This window comes from Acomys minous (genome assembly GCF_964271855.1).
Source record: "Acomys minous genome assembly, chromosome: 13".
Classification (NCBI taxonomy): domain Eukaryota; kingdom Metazoa; phylum Chordata; class Mammalia; order Rodentia; family Muridae; genus Acomys; species Acomys minous.
Genome location: NC_140495.1, coordinates 58,283,523 through 58,305,512, shown reverse-complemented (window position 1 = coordinate 58,305,512; position 21,990 = coordinate 58,283,523). Strand labels below are relative to the sequence as shown.

The following is a 21,990-nucleotide window of genomic DNA, read 5'->3' as shown; positions in this document are numbered from 1 at the left end:
AGACAACAAAGGCTTGCTTCATCTTAATTATATCAGAGCCTCATTTTTATCTGACTCAGCAGCAGAGTCAATGATCTGCTCTATCTGCTAAAGGTAGTTTCATGTGTCAAATGTCTGCTAGAGGGAGCTCAGTAATGCCAAGGCAGGCCGCAGCCCTACTATGCGGCTGACCTGGCCTTTAACCCCGCTCTTCTGTCTCCTGAATGCTGGGAGGATTACAGGCTCTGCGCACACACTCAGCTGTCACTGCCTTTACAGGTGGGGAAGATGTGTAGGCTCCTGTCTGTTCTAGGCTCTGAGATGGAAGACCAGAAAGATCTAAGGGCTAGAGTGGGTGGGGTGAGTTCCCTCCTGATACCGATAGCAAGTAACCCAAGGTTAGAATCCACTCATCCTCACCTAAGTCCTTATCTCAAGGTCAAAGGGCCAACCTTAGAATGCATACACGTTTATTAGGGCAAACAGTGAGAGGTCCTACCTGCTGGCAGGCCTCATGAGAACTCCACTCAGGCAGCAGCACTCACTCTCTGCCTGATGAGAAAATGGAAAAGGCCACATTCTCCTCACTTCCTGGGCTAATCTCCATTCTTGGTCTTCCATCTCAGAACCCAGAACAGTACCTCTTCCTCACCTATAAAGGGAGTGACAGCTGGTGTGGTGGCAAATGTGTAGTCCCAGCATTCAGAAGGCAGAAGCACAAGACTCAGGAGTTAAGGCCAGTTCCACTACACAGTGAATCTGAAGCCAGCCTAGACTACACGAAACGTGGTTGTTTTCATTTTTCTTAAGAATTCTAGTGCTTGCGCCTCACAGAGCTGACAGTAGCAAGATGATCCCAGGCAATGCAAAACCAAATGAAAACAAGCTGAAGCGACACAAAGGTGAAGGCTTTCTTATTCTTTTTACTAACATTAAGATCAGAACCATCACTCTGGCTCACTTCTTTGAATTCATCCACTCCAAATTATTATAGTGATACAACCAAAGGTGGACAAGTCTTTGCGTCTCAGTGTTGTCTGAGAGAATGTAAAGCTTTCCTGATCCTTCCACACACTCATAAGAGTACTACCTTCTGAGGCTGCGCCCAAGTCTGCCACGAGGTGGGTCTCCACATCCCAAGCAGTGTGGGTTGAGATGGGACCTCAGGAATGTGATCTATAGACTGCAGCCACTTCCGTGATGGTGAGCCGCTCAAAGGTGACGTCAGTGTGCTGTAGCTCCCCTTCCTCAGTCCTGCAGTTCTTCAGGGTATGCAGGCCATGCCTCAGAAGTCACCCATGGGATGCACACAGATTCACCACCAAAGCAGGATACAAGTTTTCTTTGGTTCCAGAACACAGGGGCAGCATCTTTCAGGAGCAGCCCCTCCAGTGTTGTTCAAGCTCTTCTCCTAAGTCACAAAGGGTTGTTCAGAGCCCTCTGACAACCTAAATGTTCCCTAAAAGTTTCACAGAGCCCCACAGTCTTATCCTCTCTTTGGTGGTTATATGCTCTGACCTATGATGTTATCAAGGCCCCAGTACTGGAGGCCTCTTCTAGATATCATACCTTCTCAAATTCACTGAATACCTTCTGAATTTCAGAATACAGCCCCACTCTGTGAACCAGTGTGAGTGCAGCTCCACAGCCAAGGTCAAGTGTGGCATTTGGAGACCTCTTTACTCCTATCACACCTCTCAAACCTGACTTGCCTGAGGCCCCTCAACACTATGTGTCCACTTAGATAACAGGTGAGGGGGCTTTGGTGTAGCTGTATATGGCCCCGTGAACAAAATCACACTTGGGCTGCTTTATTTCTTTTCTTGATGGAAACCTTCCGAGTATGAAAAGGAAAGGAGCCTGCTCTGGAACACAAACTCAAAGCCGAACCCCAAGCCTGGTGTAACAGGAAACGAGAGGCTCAGCCTCCCTAGGGACCATGATCTGCAAGGCTCACATACAGTAGTCACTGCAACAACCTTCCTACTTCTAAGCAGAGAGACAAAGTTCTAAGGAAAGGTAACAAACTCCGAAGCACAGCCTTCACTGTCCTACTGCCCACGCTTTCTAGAACAGCAGATACAACATGGTAGCTGGTCAACCTGCCTCATCGCCAGGCACCAGACAGGACTCTCAGGGATTCAGGGTTTCCCTTTGGCAATGTAAACTCCTCTTCTCTACGTCCTCAAGTATCCTGCAAAGTTCCCAGCCTGAACTGTCAGCAGCACAGGGTCTGTGGGCTTATCTTGCCAACCACTTCCTCTGCTATTCCATCCCTCAACTTCAGTCTTTCTGGACCTACAGGCTCTCGGGTACAGGGAAGTGCATAAAACACCATGAAGAAGAAAAAGAAGAGAAAGGGGCTAGCTTTCATCTGGTAACCACCATTTCCCTCGTCTTGGAGCAGCCTAAGGCTGAAAGCTGACAGCTCGGTTCCCCTGCCTTCATTATGAGACCGCAGCCCACAGTCCTATACTGACATCAGTGTGGGCTAGAAATGCCAACAACCCACCCATGGCCAGTGGGTGGGGATCCTGCTGGGGATCCGAGGAACCAGCTTGCTGGCCCTGACCGTGCTTCCCTTGCTGGCACTTTTATCACCTGGCCTAACGCTTTCTCAAGACCCACAAAGAGAGCTGGTGGGGAGGTGAAAACGACTGTGTTAAGGATGTCTTCAGACACTCGGACGGCTCAGCAGGACCACACTGTTCACCTTGAGGCAGCTGTCACCAACCTGGTAAGGAGGACACATCGCTGGCACATTCAGGGAGCTGGAGGCAGGCGCTGTGGCAGAAGAAGAGTGAAAAGGGGTCAAAGCTTGGCCAGGTTACACCCCTTCTCTGACTCAATCATCCCACACCCGAGAACTCCATTCAGTGTAATCATCAATAGAAAGAAGACGCACAAATAAGATGCTCTTGTGTCCATGAACTTAAGGGAACATGAGTTCTGGAGTCAGAATTCTGGCCAATCCTTAGGGTAAGGGGCTCTGTGAGCTTCCGTCCCCTTACTGTGGACACAGAGGGCAGCCCCTGCCTCCCAGGATAGCTGCGAGAATTAAGTGAGATAACGTGTGTAAAGCATCAACAGCCACAAAGGTCATGCTCAGCCACATGGTAGTATTTGTCACACCCAAGGACAGGAAAGGAACACAGAGGAAAGGACACAGTGTGTCACTAGACAGAATCAAAGGGAAATGTCCATGACTATTCTGACAGCATCATTTTTAGCTCTTGGGAATTTTGGAGGCATGAAGGGTCTCAGACTGTCGAGCCTTGCAGACTGGAAACAGGGAACAGCTGAAGCTCAGCAAGTCTACACTCCACACTTTCAGGAACCGCAGGGACACAGTGAAGAGGATGAAGAGCATGAGAGGGAAGGATGAAGAAAGGTTTCATAAACTCTCAGAGGCTCCACTTCCTGCGTGCCCCAGGACAGACCTGCACACAGGAGGTCACTGTCCACTGTCCTGATTTCAAGTGAATGTAATTGAACAGGGGACCCCCGCAAGGCTGCAGTGAGCCCCACTGGCATGGGCAACAGCTAGCGGAGGGCCTCCCAGGGGCCACCATCATGGTGTGGCCAAAGGACAGAGAGTGGAGTAAGCAAGAGTGCGCGCTCAGATTACAGCCCTCTTCCACTGCAGACGCCAGCTTTCCACACATGACGGCTCATCCCAGCCAACAAAAGTTAGTTGGTACTTATACTCTTTTTTTAATCTATTTCATGCATGAGTACTATACTAAGTAATCATAAAAACGAAGACGTAAAGGAGCAGGAGACGACAACAGTGACTTCTTCTTTAAGGTAAATCCCCACTGGACCGTGTCAGCGGAGCATGCTCTATCTCCTGGATGCTGATGTTACAGGCATTCACCACCCTCACTGACTTACTAGGTCTACTTAATGTGCTGGTAGGGAAACACCTGACCATCCCCACCCTGAAAAAAAAATGAGCCAGACACGATAGCTCCTGCCTTTAATTCCAGCACCTAGAAGGCAGAGGTAGGTTGATGTCTCTGATTTTCAGGCCAGCCTAATCTACAAAGTAAGTTCTAGACCAGACATGGTTACATACAGTAAGACCCAATCTCAAGCAACAACAACAAAAAGTTAGGTAAAACATCATTAGCACATATTAAAAGTTTAACAAATGCTAGGCACTGGGACAAATACCTGTAACCACCAGTACTTAGGAGGCTCAGGAAGAACGCTAAAATAGAGACCAGTATGAGCTACATATTTCAGGGCATGTCTCAACAACAACAAAGCCAACGGTGTCTTAATATGAACAACTATCGGTAAAGTGTTCAAATCTCCAACTACCTCACAAATATCAAAAATGGGTGGTTTGTTTTTATCTTTTAGACGTATGTGTTTTTAAGGTCCCTGAATCTTTTGGCTAGTTTATGTCAATTTGACACAGGGAAGAGTAATTTTGAGAAAACCTCAATTGAGAGAATACCCTCCCCCAGATTGGCTGGGCAAGCCTACAGTGCATCTTCTTGACTGATAGCAGATGTGGGAGAGCCAAGCTCACTGTGCACAATGTCACCCTGGGCTATTGGTCCTGGGTCTTCTAAGAACATGGGCTGAGCAAGCCCTGAGAGCAGGCTAGCCCGCAGGACCCGCCTAAGGCTCCCGCCCTGACTCTGCTTCCTGTTGGACTGGACCTGGACATGTGTAACGCCTTTCCTCCCTAAGCTCTTTATGGTCATGGTGTCTTATCACCGCAATACAAAGTCTAGATAAGGTAATAACTTAAGTCACTCTCCACACCAAAGTCGATGAAAAGCCAAAGGTAGAGGAATGCTAATTCAGAGCATGGCTGCTCTGGCAAAAGATTACACCCAAAGATCTTCCAGGTCTGTGTGATCCAGCTGGCATATAAACACGCCTTTAATCCAGGAGACAGAGGCAACCAGATCTGAGTTCAAGGCCAGCCTGATATAGAGCAAGTATCAGTTGAAGAAAAGCTAGGTCCAGGTGCAGTGGTACATGTTTTAATCCCAAACAAAGGTAAAGTTAGCTTGTAGAAGGAAGAACCCATGAAAATGATGTCTAAATGAAAGTGATATCTAATTGAGTGGCAAAAAGGTGACAAATCAGAGAAGATTTGACAGAATAGGATACACCCACCCAACTCTCAGGAGAAAAGAGAAGACAGGAAAGCTACTTAAGAGGCAGTTTTACAGAGAGAGGAGGCAGTTTTTACCAGGACAGTAATAGAGGGATGGGTTGCAGAGAGAGAGAACTCAGATGAAGACGAACGAGCCAGAAGATGAGAAGAAGCCAGAAAATTGGAGCAGATTCCTGAGTTAGTTTCAGGCCAAGCAGAGCACTTCCAGACCAAATCTCAGCCAGAACAACTGAGTTGAACCAGCCAGCCCAGTAAGGATGAGCCTATTAAGCAGTAAGTCTCAGAGGCTAAAAACATTCTAGGCCTAGGTTAGATTGTACAGAGGCTAGAAGCTTCCAGGATTGGGCCTAGGTTATTAGCAGAAGGAGACAGTAAGCCTCCCAGACAACAAATGAAATAGGCAAATAAAAGATACTTTTGCAGCCCAAACCTCAAAAATTCATGTGATCACTCAGCTGAAAACAAGGCCTAACCCAGAAAAGTGTTCTTTCCTTAACATCACATTGCTTGGCAGTGTGAACACTGAGCTAAACCTGGAAACTTGCACTTGATAACCCTCACTGTCCCAAGAGGCCCTTGACTGTTGGAGAAGGACCATCAGTTGACCCTGCCTAGCAATAATGCACCCATTTTATTCACATGAAAACTAATGTGCAGGCCGGGCAGTGTGGTGGCGCATGCCTTTAATCCCAGCACTCGGGAGGCAGAAGCAGAAAGATCTCTGTGAGTTCCAGGCCAGCCTGTTCTACAAAGTGAGTTTAGATAGCCAAGGCTAACACGGAGAAACCCTGTCTTGAAAAACCAAAATTATAATAATTAATAAATAAATATAAAAATAAAAGAGAAATCTGGAAAATCTGTAAGAATAACATCACGATAGCTGGGTGTGGCGGCGCACACCTTTAATTCCAGCACTAGAGAGGCAGAGGCAGGCTGATCACTGTGAGTTCAAAGCCAGCCTGGTCTATAGAGTTCCAGGCATCCGGGCCTACACAGATGCTGTCTGAAAACAGCATAAAAATCTCCTCTAGACCACAGCGACAATTCAGTGGATAAAGGTTCTTGCCACCAGGACAGATTGCCTGTTTGGTTCCCAAACCCACATAGAGGAAGGAGAGAACTCTCTCTCATAGGTTGTCCTCCAATCTCCATACATGTATCATGGCATGGTATGATGCATGCATACTCACAAACACACAATGTAAAAAAAAGAAAAAGTGCTTTCCACCTCTCTGTTTTTTTTTTTCCTCCCCAGAGAATGGCTCAGGAACTGTAGGGTGCCTGCAGTAGTACCCAGATCCTCTGTGCCCAAGTAGGTTGGCCTGGTGCCAGGACAGGAGCTGGGCTCGTCCAAAATATGCAGCCTGCACAGTCCTTGCCCATATGAAGATCATCTGGCTGAGCTGAGCTACTAGAGAAGAGCAGTGCTGGGCCAGGCTGAGTTTACTTAGCTCCTATCTCTGGATGGGCCCTCAGATCAATGTTTTCAGATTAGGAGCACTTATAAAAAGTCATAATGGGATCAGCTAAGAAGTGATGGCAACTTCCTGAGTAAACCCTAAAAAACCTAGCTATACCAACCCTAAAGACAGCAATGAAGACAAGATCTGAGAATCAGCTTCTACTCACAAGCTCTGAAGGGCAAAACCAAGAGTGGGAGGAGAAAGGGAAGAAGAGAGAAATACACAGCAACACTACACCCAGCCATGGATGTACCTGTGTATGTACAAACTCAATCCTCACAACAGTTTTACAGACAAGGAAATTCAAACTGACAAGGCTATAAACCTCAGAGTCCAAATTTATCTAGGGCTGGAGCTCACTTCCTGGGTCTGTCAGGCCAACTCACCTGTGAGCCAGAGGGCAGCATCTGGGAGCTGGGCTCCTCGGATGGCACTGCTCCTGCGCCCATAGGGCTTAGTGTGGTGATTCTGCTGGGCTGGCCCCGGAGCGTCAGAGTAATGGTGGTGGGGACCTTTAAGCCTAAGCAAGAGAAAAGGAGACATAAAGATAGAAAGAAAAGGGATTGATTCATAGCCTCTCCGTTCATCAGGTAACAGCTTCTTCCCATATAAAGCGTCCTCTTGGCTCCCTTCCTAGGTGGGTAGGTCTATGCCCTATCGGTAAATCTGAAAGGCAGCAGCAAACAGCCTGTGTTCTCTAGACCTCTGTGAGGGCAGGATCCAGAGCTGAACCCAAGAACCAAGGCCAGGACCATGTGGAGTGAGTGGACGTACACGGTGCCCATGCGAGAGCTGGAAATGTCCAGATCTGAAGTCCCCATTATTTTCATGAGACTTACCTGATGCTTGGTTAGAAATCTGAGCCAAGCCAGGTAGGCTGCTTGCCAACTTAGCGAGGCCCCCATTGGTCAGCAACTGGTGGATGGCAGTGGGTTTCCCACCAGGAGTGGCACCCAAGGAGGAGAGAGTGGTGGCCACAGGAATGGTACGGACAATGGTGCTTGTGCCTGTGGTGATGGCACCTAGACTCTGCATGGGGGTTGGCAATTTCACACCGGTGGCCTATTGAACACACAACCAGATGATTAGAAGTTACCACCCAACAGCAACATTAGAGCCTAGAGAGCCCAAGCTACTATTAAAAGTAACATGTACAGTATCCGCCACATGTTAAGGTACTCTTCCAGGAATTCTTCATACATCATCTTTAATCGTCACAAATGTATGAGGGAGCTAATATCGTTGTTTTTGTTTTATAGTCATAGATTATACTGTCTGGTACCTTTTTGGCTGTGTATTTAGAACGCTCTTTGTCCTTAACTCACTAATGCCAGACAAAACTAAGAAGTCCTAATCCCACACTGCCCAGCATAGCAGATGATATACCTGTGGCGCTGGCCCTGGGGAGGGACTTCCTGGGAGGCCAGAGGTCTTGCTAGTAATGTCTTGCAAGCTGAAGCTGAGGCCTTGGAGGAGGCTGCTGGCTGAAGTGGCCCCTAGGAGAGGACATGGCAAATAGCAGCAGTGGTTAGTCACTTGCATGTACCTGCAAGTGGCCACACTTACCAACATCATAAACTTGCCCTTAGGGAACCCCTGCCCTCAGTACCAGGGCAGGGAAGGACCAGGGGCATCTTCCCAGCACACAAAGCAAATACCACACAAGGAGAGGTGCTATGCCAGACACTGCGTTGGATTTGCTCTGCATTCCTAATCTGTTCCAAGCCAGCAGTTCTGCACTTTGAACAACGTAAGGAAAACCAGAGGCCTTGAATCCCATTTTTCAGAAACCCAAATTATTTTTACTTCTAGGGAAAAAGGACAAATTTAAAGCCAAGTGGATTCAGATACTTGACCACACTCTACACAGTTCAACAACCTCAAAGTAAAAATCTATTTAAAGAGAAGGTAAATCAGTAACGCTCTAATCCATGGGATCAGGCAAGCAGTCCTTCCATGCAGGCTGGGCTCAGAAACAGTAAACGACAAAACAGGTAAAGCACAGCTCATTCTGCTGATGCCCAGTTTAGCACCACCTCTAGCTTTATCTAGTCAGAGGTATTAAAAAACAACAACAACAACAACAACACACACACACACACACACACACACACACACAATACAGGCATTGCCCATCCTCACAATGGAGGACAAAGCTCCTACAGATAGCAAAGAGAAGGAATTTCCCTCCCCAAAGCTTCCCCCTATCTTCTGCAACCACTGGGAGAGCAGAGATACTCCCTCCAAGCCCAGTTCCAGAGCTCCTGGTGTGAGACCACTCTCCAGCAGATCTAAAAGACGGCTGGGACCATGATGGACTACAAGATACCTGGAAGGGAGCTGCCTGGAGAAGCGGCCACCAAGCGGCTCTGCAGTGTGTGGATGGCATTCGGTGTGGCATTGCTGGAAGCCACAGGTGGGGCTGCACTGGCTGTAACTCCACCTTCAGAAGGACTTGACCTGGACAAAAAGGAAGGAGCTCTGTCATCCAAAGGCAGCAGCCACAGCCACAGGGAGCAGCGTCAAGTCAGCAAGGAAGAGTTTTCTGTTTCTTCCTTTCAGCTTCTAAGCCCCATCTCCATCCTAACAACCAGGTCTAAATTAAAGACTCAAGACTTAGGTAAAGTCACAAGATGAACCCAGAACAGACAGAAATGAAAGAAAGCTCCCAAACAGAAAAAAGTCACATGCCTGTAACAGACAGACTCTAGAGTCTCTCATGTCCCTGACCACCAAATGAACCAGAGTTCCACGAAGGGAAAGGAGGGATGAGGAAAGAGCAAAGGCAGGCTCACTTGGCTGTGGTGAGAAGTCCAGTGAGCTCCTTGGCTCCTGCTGATGTTCCCAGCGTCATGGTGATGGGCTTCCCTCCAGCAGCTGCAAACAAGGACCAAAGGTCAGTCCTCATTTGCCCTAAACCAAGGTAAGTTTAAGACTGGACGGTAAAAAAGAATAGCTACACTATTACAGGAGAGTTGGGGGTTCTTCCTTCCATTTTAAAACTTTCTATAGTACCTCATTGCTTTAATTGAAACCCAAAAAGGGGCAAAATATATAATGTTCTAAATGGCTCCACAGGTACATGTATATTGTCTCCCTTATTGAGGCAAGGTGATGGCCACTTCCCACCATGCATGACCTCAGACCATCTCTGCCCCAGGTGTCCATCACTCTGACAAGAGGCTGGGCTGCCTGCCAAAGCTAGTCAGCCTTTACCAAACACTCCACAAAGACTCACCTTCAGTCGGTCCACCTTGAGATAGAGCACATGGCCCTCCAGCTGTGTCCCCTTGGGAGATCAGGGACACTTTGATCTTCGGTCGCTTTGAGGGCTTTGCACCAGGAAGAGGACTGGAAGGATGGTGCCGCTTCAGCTGGACCCTAAGCTCCTCTTTCTCTGCCTCCTCCACTGGTTCTGATGAAATGGGAACTAAGAAATGGAGCTGAAGTAAGAGCTCCCGTAAGAGCATAAATACCATAGGTCAAGCTGCCCGAAGCAGCCATGTGGGGACACACAGGAGAAATGCCCCAAGTACAGGTTACACCTCTTATTTCTACCTCAGGTCCCACCCTTTGTGGACCCAACCTGGAGCATCTCAGAGATAGTTCCAGTCCATTCCAGCTGCCCTGGAGTGGGAAGAGAAGGGCCCTTGAGCTGGTAGGAAGCAGAGGATAAAAAGGCAAGCTTATGTTGTCTAGCAAAACCAACAATACCAGAGAATAAAAGCACAGTGTCTCTCAGCACTTTCCAGACTCAAGGAATGTTGGGGGCTGGAGAAATAGCTCAGTAGTTAAGAGCACTGCCTGCTCTCCCAAAGGTCCTGAGTTCAATTCCCAGCAACCACAGGGTGGCTCACCCTCTAATGCCCTCTTCTGGCCTGCAGGTGTACATGCAGAGAGAACACTCATATACATTAAGTAAATAAATAAATAAATAAATAAAGGAATGTGACCATTTTCCTGTTATACACCTTGTCCCGTGCTGTCCCATAGTTGGGGACAGTAAACACTATGAGGAACATATGGAAGGCAGATCATATAATCCTCTGCAGCAGAAGGGTGTTTTCATGGGGCTTAAGGAATCTCTATCATGCCCTAGGTGCTCAAGTCGGAGGGGTTTGCTTGTCAAATGGAGGCAGGGCAGACAGACTGTCACCATGAATTGCTGGCGCTCAGGAACTACTGGGAGTGGTAGCTTTTCAGCTGCTGCCCAAAGATAATAGGGCAGAAATAGCTGATGCCATAACCAGGTCTGGGGATATGGTCTCCCATTAACTCTAACAGAGCACTGTGCATAAAGGCAAGCCTTCTGGACTTGCTAACCTTGAGCTTTCTCAGTTTTCCTACTCTTTATACTCAGACGAGGTATCTCCTTTTTTTAGTCCTTCTTAGCACAGGCAAACAGGCGGGGATAGGGAAAGACAGTAGCCCACTGAGCATGGGGTGCTCCTGGCATGGGGCTACAGTGAGGGAACCAAGGGCTGCTTAAGGATGTCCTGGCCTAAGGCAGAGGTGAAAGGCCAAGTGCTCTAAGTGCTTCTTGTGTCTGCAGCAATTAGGATGGAAACAACCAAGACAGGGAGAAAGCAGACAAGGAAACGCAGGCTCACAGGCAGCAGGCCACAGGCATATGAGAGACACAGAGCCAAGACGCACGGCAGAAAAACCAGTGAGCAAGCAAAAAACACCATGAGAAACCAACAGAAAGAACTGAGAAAGGCAAATGCCACGGCATAGGCGAGGGGAACTGGTTCCAAGAGTCGGGAGACAGGAGAGAGAGGAAAAGAAGAGACAGAGCGGAGAGAAGGGGAAACAGTGAGAGGCGGGGGAGGAGAACAGCAAGCCTACGGGAGCAGGTGAAAGCGATACTCACCAAAGAGACAGGAGGAGGTGCCGGGAGGAAAAGCTTTCCTCACCAGCATGTTTTGTTTCAGAAAAGCAGCAAACTGTGCTGGAATGAACCAGAAAGAATTATAGACTCATAGCCAGCTAGAGAGCAGAGACACAGAGTGGGATGAGGAAAGACGGAAACAGTCAATTGCTCCTTCTAAGGGAACCACATGGATCTGGAACCTGACTTTGCTGTGCACTTGCCACACGGGGCAGTTGCCAAGCCTCAACGCGCTAGGGCAAGCTAACTCCAAAGAGGGAGGCAGCAGGCAGTGAGGGCTCTGTTTACATTAACTATGACTTCCTGCCCACCCATCAGTTCTGCCACGGCCATGGTTTATGGCTGCTGCTGTCCCCACTGACACTTTTGGGTCCCATCCTAAAGCTCAGCCTACCACATCACCTTAGTTTCTCCATTAACCATGCTATCCAGAAATACAGCAACCAGCTGGCTTGCCTCCACCAAATCTCTAAGGGAATCCCACCAGGAACTCCACTCTAAGCAGCATTTACAGAGCACCGACATGGACCACAGACACCTAGCCTTTTTTGTTGCCTTCACCCAGCCACTTACACTTGTTAGTAGTACTTCCTAAGAAGCCTGAGTTTATTTAACCCGTTGGCTCCATTGAAAGCAAAAAAGGAGGTGAAGCAGAGGACCATGTGGGAGTGGGGTGGGTGGGGTGGGGAGTGGAACAGGCCAACACAAGGAGAGCCACCGATGCCTCTTTCTCGACTCACTGACTTTGCCCTTTTCTACAGTTCCTCACATGGCCTTAGATCCCTTCAAACCCTGATTTCAACAATACAAATGTTTCCCAACCTGCAGTGTGACAGCAGAACCCTGACCAATATGCCCCATCATGACCTCTTAACTCTTGTTAGACCCAATCAAAGAAGGGCAGAGTGAGGTAGCCAAGAATCTGAGGAATAAAATCAAGCAGTCTGTGCTTATCATCTGGAAAGTCCTCAGATTCCAGGAATGTTGGCAAAATATGCAGCTTCTCCAACTAATAATGAGAAAAAAAAAACGTCAGGCCACTACATATAGTCAACTTATGAGCTCAATGTCTCCAGCACACAAGCCAGACAGGGCTGTGACTAATGACCACAACACCTAGGACTACACAGTCTTGGGATACATTTCAACCTGATTTTGCCTAAAAGCAATACAAGAGCCTCTCACTGCCCTGAAAAAGCCGCAGATCTAATACTTCCCACCTGCCACATGACACTAGCTGAAGGGAGAATATACCTTGGGCTTGTCTGTGGGTCAGCACAGCTTCTGTCCTCTGCACATGTCTTTTCAGTAGCTGGGGCGTCCCAATCTGACTAGACTTCTGGGCAGAGGTGACTGTGGTCACTTTGGTCTTAGGGCTAGAGGTAGGGCTGCTGGACACACTGGAGAGATCCTGGGTAGAGAAGGTTCAAATAGATTTGCATCCAACCATCATTCGGCACATCTCCCTGGATCTCCCCTTACAGGAATTCCCAGATATATCTACGAAGGAAGACACAACCATGTGTTCAGAGGTCAGCAAAGGTGCCCCTCCCTGCCCACATTACCTCTGAGCCTGAGGGGGATGTGGGGAGCCTGGCAGCTGGGGAAGCAGGCCGACTGCCTCGCTCAGGAATTTCAAAGGCCATGTCTCTCCGGGCCAAGTCCCGGGGTTTCTTCTTCTTCTCAGCATCCTGATCCCGAGGCTCGGAGCCCACATGACCCTCAGCACGGGTAAGCACCCCCGTCAGGAAGTCCACAATCTCATCCTGGTGTGCAAAGGAGGCCAGGCTTTAGTCCTTTTCTGCAGAACAGGGCCCTCCTAGATAGCATCAAGCTAAACAGAACTCCACTCTCAAACGACGGTTGCAAGCCACACACAGGCCAAGCTTCTTAGCTGCGACACTGAGGAAGACCAACAAGTGCCTATGTGAAAGCCCTGGGCATGCTCCAGTCCTCTATTCCGTGTGACGCTCATCTTAGTTTACCGCGCCTCTGCTCCTTTACTGCCTCTCCCCCCCACTTCTTTGACTGTGACCTGGGTATAGCACAGAGCCTACTTGATCCCTTCATGGTCCAAAGGCTGTTGCCACTGCTACACAATGAAGCCTAACACAACAGAAAGGAGGGGGCAGCTACAACACATAAGAGAAAGCTGTTTACCTGAATACATCTGTCCACCATGCTTTGAGTCAACCCTTCTGATTTCTTCTTTGCTTTGCTTATTCTAAGAAGCAAAAAGAGAAACTGTGAGGCCAGTGACGTCACTGAGTGGGTAAAAGCACTCAGAGACACCGTGACAACTAAGTTCAAACTTGCAACCCTCAAAGTCAAAGTTGTCCTCTGACCTCCACATGCACGACATGCTCCCTTGTCCTGGTTCATGTGTACTTACACACACACACTCACTCACACACACAGAGTGAGAGAGAGAGACAGAGAGACAGAGACAGAGAGCGCAAGCACACTGTAACACATTTTTTACCTAGAACGTAAGACCCCATCTAAAAATAACAAAAACCTGGTTTCTGGCTGAGGCTCCTGTCAAAGAGAAAACCAGGCCCCTAAGTTATACCACGAAGAGCAACATTATTACAAGTATATTTAACCTCCAATATAAATTAAGTGATGCGCTTAATACAAATAATACTTATGCTTATGTTGATCCTCCAACCTGAGTTGCTCAGGAGCCACATTGCTTAAGTTGAGAACTAACTCCTGCAAGTTGTTCTCTGACCTTCATAAATGTGTTATGCATAGGAGCACCTGCACACACAAAGTCAATAATAAAAATATAACTTAAAAATAATTTTTTTAGCCAGGTGTGGTGGTGCAAGCTTTTAATCTCAGCACTCAGGAGGCAGAGGCAGGCAGAGTTTGAGTTTGAGGCCAGTTTGGCTACCTGAAAAGTTACAAAACAGCCAGGGCTATAATAGGGAGACCCTATCTTGAAACAATAAGATAAAATAAAATGGAACGTGTACAGTAAAAGTTTGATGTCAAAGACAAGAGTCTCAAATAATTTTCTCCCAATGGACTGGTAGTTGACCTCTGACCTAAAAAATACCTCATTTTGCAGGTGAGGACGGTGAGTTACAGAAGTTAAGCAACTTACCCAAACTTCTACATAAAGGAGTTAAGACTAATTGAGGTTTCCCAATTCTTAGTCCACTGATCTTGGAACCATGTCAGTGTTTCATAAGCAGCATCACAACACAACTCAACAACAGCTAGCATCCCCATCCTTCCCCGTTCCCTCAAAGCAACTCAGCACACACACACTCCATTCTCTGTGGGAAGGTCATCTGAGTATCTGCAAATACAACGTGTTTACCCGAAAGCATGGCTTTAAACACCAACAAACAATCACAAAAGCCAGAAAGACTCCTCCAATAATCCCAAGGAGAGAACCAACGGACAGGAGCAGGCATATGTCCATGCTGTCCAGGAACATAAACAACTGAAGCCAGGCATGGCAGTGCACTCCAGGCAGAGGCAGGTGGATCTCTGTGAGTTCCAGGCCAGCCTGGTCTACATAGTGATGGCCAGAGCTACATCATAAGACTATCTCAATAAACAAACAGAGATGCACTCTAAGACTATCTTAATGACCAAAGTCACAAACCACCTTCCTTAAAACCCCTCCCAAAATTTGACTTTATTTATACCTCAGAATGTATCTAGTCAAGCTTAACACAAGTAAAAATACGCTCACACTGATCCTCAAGGAATAAAAAATTTAAAAATGCCTACACCAGGAAAAGTTTGATGATAAAGAACCTCAAAGTATGTTCTTCCCACAAGATGACTCCTAATTACAAAGAGGAAACAGTAATTTCATAGTGGAGAACCCCACAGCAGCTGTCTCAACTGTGTGATCCACATGACTAGCAGTGGTAGTAAGACAAATTGAACCATGTATCTCCTGATCGAATACACTGAGAAGCTACGTCACCTCTGTGGCATGCCTGGCAAAACTGAATACCTTCAATGTGTTCAGAAGAAAATACCTAAAAGAACTGGTCAGCTACCTTCAACAGTGTCAAAGGCTACAGAAAACAACACTGAAGACTGGGCTCGTAGACTTAGGAGGTAAGGTCACAAAGGTGATACTCAAGGTTATCCTCAGTTACATGGTAAATTTGAGTACAGCCTGGGCTACATGAAATCCTGTCTCAAACAACAAGATGAGAGAACTGGAAAAAGGAAAAGGAGAGAAGAAGAGGGGAAAAAGGGGTAAACAATCCACTAAGAAACAAAAGTGACAGTTAATTCAATGCAGCCTGTGATCTTGGATTGGATCAGAAATGAGACACATTAGGGAGACACTGATAAAAGCTAAATTTGATAAAAATTAGGGAGACTGATAAAATCTAGACAATGCTATCAAGTCCATATTAATTTCCTAATTTTCAGAGTTATATTTTGATTAGACAAGAAACTCTAGGTGAGGGACAGATCAGAGTTTAGATTTCTTGTACTAATTCTGCAGCTTTCTGAAGTTTTTGAGACAGGGTCAAGGGCCAGACTGGCGTGGAACTGAACCCTTCTGTCTCAGCCTCCTAAACATACACTGGGATTATAAGATACAACTTTTGTCACTTCAGTCAGACTGGCTGGTCATCATACTGCTATCAACCAGATAGCAGTTGTCCTTTTCACATTCCAGTATGTTCCCTCTCAGCTCAAGGGAAATGTACCCACCTGAGATTATCATCAGCTCCCCCAACCACCACCAAGCTGTTTTCTGCTCTAATCTTTTCCCGAAAGTCCTCCATGGCTTCAGGGTGACACTGTAGAGAATTCTGACCAATGACAAAGAGGACTGGAGTCTTCATGTCCAAGAGGGGATCATCCACATCCTGAAAGAGGGAGTAGTTTACATTTAGCCCGTTGGTCCTCAGGGTCAGCTATCAACCTGCAGGAGGCTTTACCCCACTCTGGATTTAGCATGCATCCCACTGTCCCACATTCCTGCTGTCCCCCGCTCCCACTGCCTAAGATCAGACAGTTTCACCTCGCTCTTACCCCCCGGGGGCCATCCACAGTAAGCAGAGGAAACCCAAGGCAGATAACTGCGGTGACGTACTCCATCACAGACACCTGCAAGTAAGGGCACCATTCATCTTTAGGACAAGCACATTCACTGCACCTCAGCCTCTCTTAGAATGCAGGTGGGCCGGTAGTCTAGGGCCACCAGTCAGCCCCAGCTTTTCTTGCTTGTCGTACCCTACAGCCACAACATGAGTAAGTGTACAGAACATATGCGGTCACCACCTAGACGGGAGCCCTGACAGGACCCTTACTTACACCTGAGACTGACGGGAGTAGTTATACTTCAGCCTGTTGACAACCTAGACTACAGCCCTGCTTACTGACTTTGTTACTTAGAACAAATACAATCAAAAGAACACAAATGTTGCCAGGCTGGGAGAATAGCTAATACAGAGTAGTACACTCAGCTCACACAGAGAAACTCCCCAAAACAGAAAAAACACAGTCCCTTAAGTGGAGAAATCTCTCACCAGTGGTTTTAAGAGATAGCTCCCACACAGCTGAGACTTCTCAAAGCAAGCGGCTACCGAGATCTTGTCCCTGTATGTGCAGAGTAAGAGGTGCTCGCTTTCTCACTACTCTAGATACCATTTGACTATGCTGGTTAGGAGAACTGGGGCTCTCAAAGTCAAGGACACGGCCAGGCGTGGTGGCGCACATCTTTAATCCCAGCATTTGGGAGGCAGAGCTAGGCGGATCACTGTGAGTTCGAGGCCAGCTTGGTCTACAAAGTGAGTATAGGATAGCCAAAGCTGCGCAAAGAAATCTTGCCTCGGAAAAACAAAACACAAGTCAAGAACACACCCGGCGGTGGTGGCATAGGCCTTTAATCCCACCACTCCCAGCTACACAGAGAAACCTGTCTTGAAAAGCAAAAACAAACAAAAAAGGCAAGGATATTTATATAAACTGATATATACATGCAGGGAAAAATTCCCCTTGACATTTATAAAGGAATTAAACATGAGTACAGCATTAAATTCAAAACCATTTTGTACCTATTTGAAATGTTAAGGACAGAGTACAATATAGTGCTGAATCTGGAGAAGAGAAATCCCTTTTTTCCAGAGATACATGCTCAAACATATTTAAATGAAATGGAGGCTTTCACCTCTTTTTTATTTTGTTTTGTTTTTTAAGATTTATTTATTATTGTGTATACAGTGTTCTACCTGCATGTACACCTGCAGGCCAGAAGAGGGCACTAGATCTCATTATAGATGGCTGTGAGCCACCATGTGGGTGCTGGGAATTGAACTCAGGACCTCTGGAAGAACAGGCACTACTCTGAACCTCTGAGCCATCTCTTCAGCCCCCAATATTTGGAATTTTTAATACTGTTTTGTTTTCTTCTTCTAAGAAGTTTGAGCTAGTCCAGAACTCACTACATATAGTCCTGGGTAGCTCCAAACTCACAGCACCCTTCCTGCCTCGGCCCCCCTAGGATGCTATTACAAGCATGTGTCATCATACTTTGGAACATCTAAATAATCTGGAGCACAGAGAGAGTGGGCAGGAATAAAACCAAAGCAAGCCTGGCTATGAGTTGATCTCTGCTAAAACTGGGTGAAGAGATCAAGGAGTTACTCTATCCTTCCTATTATAGCATCCCATAATAACATTCTAAAACCTAGATTGTTTCCACAGTGTAAAGGCAGCTAGCACTGAGACAAACAATGAAGAACTCCAAGTAATAACAGCAGCACCATTCCTATGACCACCTTCAAGTTCTCAGAGACTTCCAAATACAACAGAAAGTACTTACATGACAAGCCACCAAAGCTCCGGTATTCCATCCAATCAAGATGATGGGTTTGTGTGGGAAGTGGCTGTGAATCTTTGTAGCAAGAGAAAGAAGACAGTAAGATAGGAGACTGTGCACAGGCACAGAACAGCCCCACACTACTGGGTGCTCGTCAGCGAGCGAACCCTGGGCATTCTCACCTCCAGCACTTTGCTTCTCACTGCCCCGGTCATGTGCTCAAGGCACTGCAGGACTCCGACGCCGCTGCCATTGCTCAGCAGATGGGTGGCTACGGGGATGACCTACGGGAAGAAACATCCATGCCAGCAGTGCTAAGTTTCAAACCTGAGTTCCACCTAACTTACCCCAAATCCCTTAGACAAGTGACATTTAAATACCAAAATTAAGAGTCAGGGAGATGAACCACTTTGAGTTAAACAAACTTGAATTTGACCCTTCCCACACACCTTTCTCTTTAATCCTCCAAGACTACGTTCCTACCCAGAATTCCTCATCGATACAATTACCTTGCCTAAGCAGGAAAGCTGCGACTGCCAGAAGCGGTGACGGCGTGAGGCAGGGAACACGGAGCTGGAGGGACCAGAGGAGGCGATGAGAATCAAAGGAGAACCAGGGAGTTTGCTCTGGGGAGACAGAATCCCATCCAAAAACTACTGAGTGAGAGGTACTCATCTCTAAGTTCTTGCACCAAGCACTGATCTTTGCTTGTGGCTGGAGAGATAGCTCAGCAGTGAAAAGCACACACTGCTCTTGCATGGAAACTGAGTGCAGCTCCCAGGACCCACTGCCATAACTCAGTTCCAGAGGATTCAAACCCTCTTCTGACCTCATATGCGTGTACCCACTTTAAAAAGAACCCAAAGTATTAATGAGAGAAGTTAAGCCACTTATCTTTGCTTGCCAAGCCTCTAAGGCTCAGTCTGAACATTTTATGTGCACATAAAGGCTGCTTATGTTTTAAGTCAGGGCTCAATATCCAACTTACTGGTTTGTTATGAGAAAGCACACCAACAGCGGGGTCCCAGGGCCTCTTGAGGAGGAGTGACAAGGCCTCTGCTCCTGCAGCCCCAGTCTTTGTGTTGGACGACACAAGCATCCGGTCGATCAAAGTTGGGATCTATTTTTTTTTTTCAAAAAGAGCAAAGATATTTTCAGTGTGAAACCTTCCCTCAGCAGCAATCTGCTGCAGGAAGAATCCCACTAAGCTTTTAGCTCTTATGCACAACCAGTAGGTGCACTGGCGCTGAGAAAGGAAAACAGAACTGATCCTTTGGAAGGCAATCTCATTAGATGCACCAAGGACTCAAGTTTATTCCACCATCCTTTCCCCCAATGACTGTACTTCAGGTACTTTCTCATATCAGAAAACACACAGAAATCATGGTGATTTATGCCTATGTGATCCTAGCAATTGGGAGATAGATGCAAGAGGATCAAAAATTCAAAGTCAGCTTCAGCTGGGGGTTAGGGAGCAGGACTGGGACACAAAAGACCCTGCCTCAACCAACTAACAAATAAATATATGCACTGTCTTCTAGATAGAGCCTTCAAGTTGAAACACGTATAATGAATCTTATTATTGTTCCTCCCCAAATACATCCTATTATATTATGCATATTTTGCTTTATCTCATATCCTGTTTTTAACTATCCCCCAGAAAAGTGACCTCACCAACATATAAATATAGGTTTCAGAGATGCTGAGGCTTATACTGCAAGGAAATATCTTCACAAATCCCACAATACCCACAGAGAAGTCAAAACAATCTCAAGAAAGATTTTTAAGTATTAAAGGTAGTTTTCAGAGAAAAATTTTAAAATGGTTTTCAGAGACTAGAGAATATAGTTTGAGGTAGACATAAAACTCTAAAAGCAGCAGGCTAAGATGAACTACTCCTAACTCAGAAGAGACAGACAGAGACATGTAGAGACAGAAAGACTGACTAGAAGCTGGGAGTAGCTCTTACCTAGGACTTTAAAGGCACGACGTTTGATTTCTTGCACACAAAACAATTAACTAAAATGAAATGGACAATGCACTGTGCTTTTTTACTTGAAATCCCTCATCTGGCCTCCGTAAATATGCTTCAGATAAGTAAGTGTAATGAGATTTGAAATCTGGGCCCAGCACTGAAGAAGCAGAGGCAGGAGTTTATTCAAATCAAGGCCAGAAAAGGGAAACCCTGTCTCACAAAATAAATAAACAAAGAGAGAAGAGATGTTAAAAAGGAACTCTGCATGAGATTTTGGACATTACAATCTCTAGACTGCCTTAGTTAAACTCAGTGTTCTTACAAAGCACTGAGCTAATCCTGCAGAGGGATTTAGTCTCAAAGGGCGAGAAAGACAAACCAACTGGGGCGGGGTGAGTGGGCTAAACTGGTGATAGAGCCACCCAACAGAGTAGGCTAAGTGAACAGGCAATTCACATCTGAAGCAGCAACACACAAGGTGAAACAGTTTTAGGATAGGCAGGGCTCCACTGTGAGATGAGGTGTGAGTTGTCAGCCAAAGGCACAGCTCGCTATGGTAGCCCATTCCCATAATCCCAGAACATGGGAAGCAGAGGCAGGAGGAGTAAAGCAAGTTCAAAGCCTGTCTGGTCTACATAGCCAAGTTCCAGGCCAGATCCTGTCTCAAAGCAAATAGCAACGATGTGTGGAGTTTATTGCAGACCCGGGTAGACTTAAGTAACAGATTCCAGCAATGAAGTAGAAGTAGGCAGTGACAAAGCTTAAAGCCAGACTGCAAAGACTCACCACCCCAAAGCTGCCATTCTTTATAACCCCCCAACCCTGAGCCACTCAACGCTGCACACTGAGCTCACTTATGACGATTGCTCAGGCAGCAGAGTTCACCCACGAAAGTGAAAAGCCTTGAGGCTCACTGAAAACATGAAACAAGTCATCAGTACCTGACGTCATCCAGCCCTCCCAGCCCTGTACTCATTCTGTCTCAACACAATTAAGACCCTGGGTTAGCCGTCCCTTCTCTGCTCTCTTCATAATGGAGCTAGATGTGCAAATAGCTGGGCTAAGAGCAGGGCCTGAGTCAGTTGCTGTCTAACACCTAGCAATATTTTAAAGCAAAACAATCCCATATTCACTAGTAGCCTTAAGTCTGGAGGTAGAGGAACCACTACATATCACTGCCCAGGGTATCTTATATTCCACGTGCTGTACCAGGCCGACTCATGCCACTCCAGACAACACACCCTGGGCCCCAGCAGAATGTCACGTAGCACTGGCACCTGCTGAGCACACTTCTTAAGAGTCCACACTAGGGCTCTGCCATGCTCAACATATCTGTCACCTCACTCACACTGGGTATGTCCCATGAGTAACGTAAGGCAGAAGCAGTGCAGACTTGTCTCTTCAAGCAAAGGGAATCATATCTAAACCCTAGGCATGGTAAGTGTGCAGAGCTACCATTGCTCTGGGGACTGCCAGCACTGAACTCTAGAGCACACCAGTCACCAAGTACACTTCTTGTTGCTCATTCCCACACCTTGCCAAACACAAGAGAAGTATTAGCTGAATGGGGAAAATCAACAGCCCCACAGGTAACTATCCTGTCTAGTCCTGTGTGCTGTTTTACTCTGGCACACAACCAGTTTTCTTCAGCTTTCCAACAATCTCAGCATTCGGCAACTTCAAAAAAAAATTAAGAAACAACGAAACTGTAAGTTTTGGGAATAGGAC

The 21,990-nt window shown here is 46.8% G+C and overlaps 1 protein-coding gene across 4 annotated transcripts in view; it reads right to left on the bottom strand.

Moving 5' to 3' along the window:
• Window positions 1-876: 876 nt before the first annotated feature.
• Window positions 877-21,990, bottom strand: part of KANSL3 (KAT8 regulatory NSL complex subunit 3) — a 32,649-nt gene continuing 11,535 nt past the window's right edge. Inside the window, exons 6-23 of one of the 4 annotated variants that reach the window (XM_084755134.1) lie at window positions 19,276-19,407; window positions 18,797-18,913; window positions 18,470-18,571; window positions 18,291-18,362; window positions 16,499-16,573; window positions 16,175-16,332; window positions 13,634-13,697; window positions 13,039-13,239; window positions 12,728-12,884; window positions 11,456-11,533; window positions 9,821-10,012; window positions 9,378-9,459; window positions 8,912-9,042; window positions 7,969-8,078; window positions 7,422-7,644; window positions 6,969-7,102; window positions 2,714-2,763; window positions 877-1,390 (exon numbers count right to left, since the gene is read on the bottom strand). In XM_084755134.1, the coding sequence (XP_084611260.1) occupies window positions 2,743-2,763; window positions 6,969-7,102; window positions 7,422-7,644; window positions 7,969-8,078; window positions 8,912-9,042; window positions 9,378-9,459; window positions 9,821-10,012; window positions 11,456-11,533; window positions 12,728-12,884; window positions 13,039-13,239; window positions 13,634-13,697; window positions 16,175-16,332; window positions 16,499-16,573; window positions 18,291-18,362; window positions 18,470-18,571; window positions 18,797-18,913; window positions 19,276-19,407 (2,049 nt within the window). In that variant the 3' untranslated portion in view covers window positions 877-1,390; window positions 2,714-2,742. Of the gene's footprint in view, window positions 2,764-2,857; window positions 3,028-6,968; window positions 7,103-7,421; window positions 7,645-7,968; window positions 8,079-8,911; window positions 9,043-9,377; window positions 9,460-9,820; window positions 10,013-11,455; window positions 11,534-12,727; window positions 12,885-13,038; window positions 13,240-13,633; window positions 13,698-16,174; window positions 16,333-16,498; window positions 16,574-18,290; window positions 18,363-18,469; window positions 18,572-18,796; window positions 18,914-19,275; window positions 19,408-21,990 lie in introns of those variants that run through there. The other 3 variants (XM_084755133.1, XM_084755136.1, XM_084755135.1) reach the window with 3 other exon arrangements.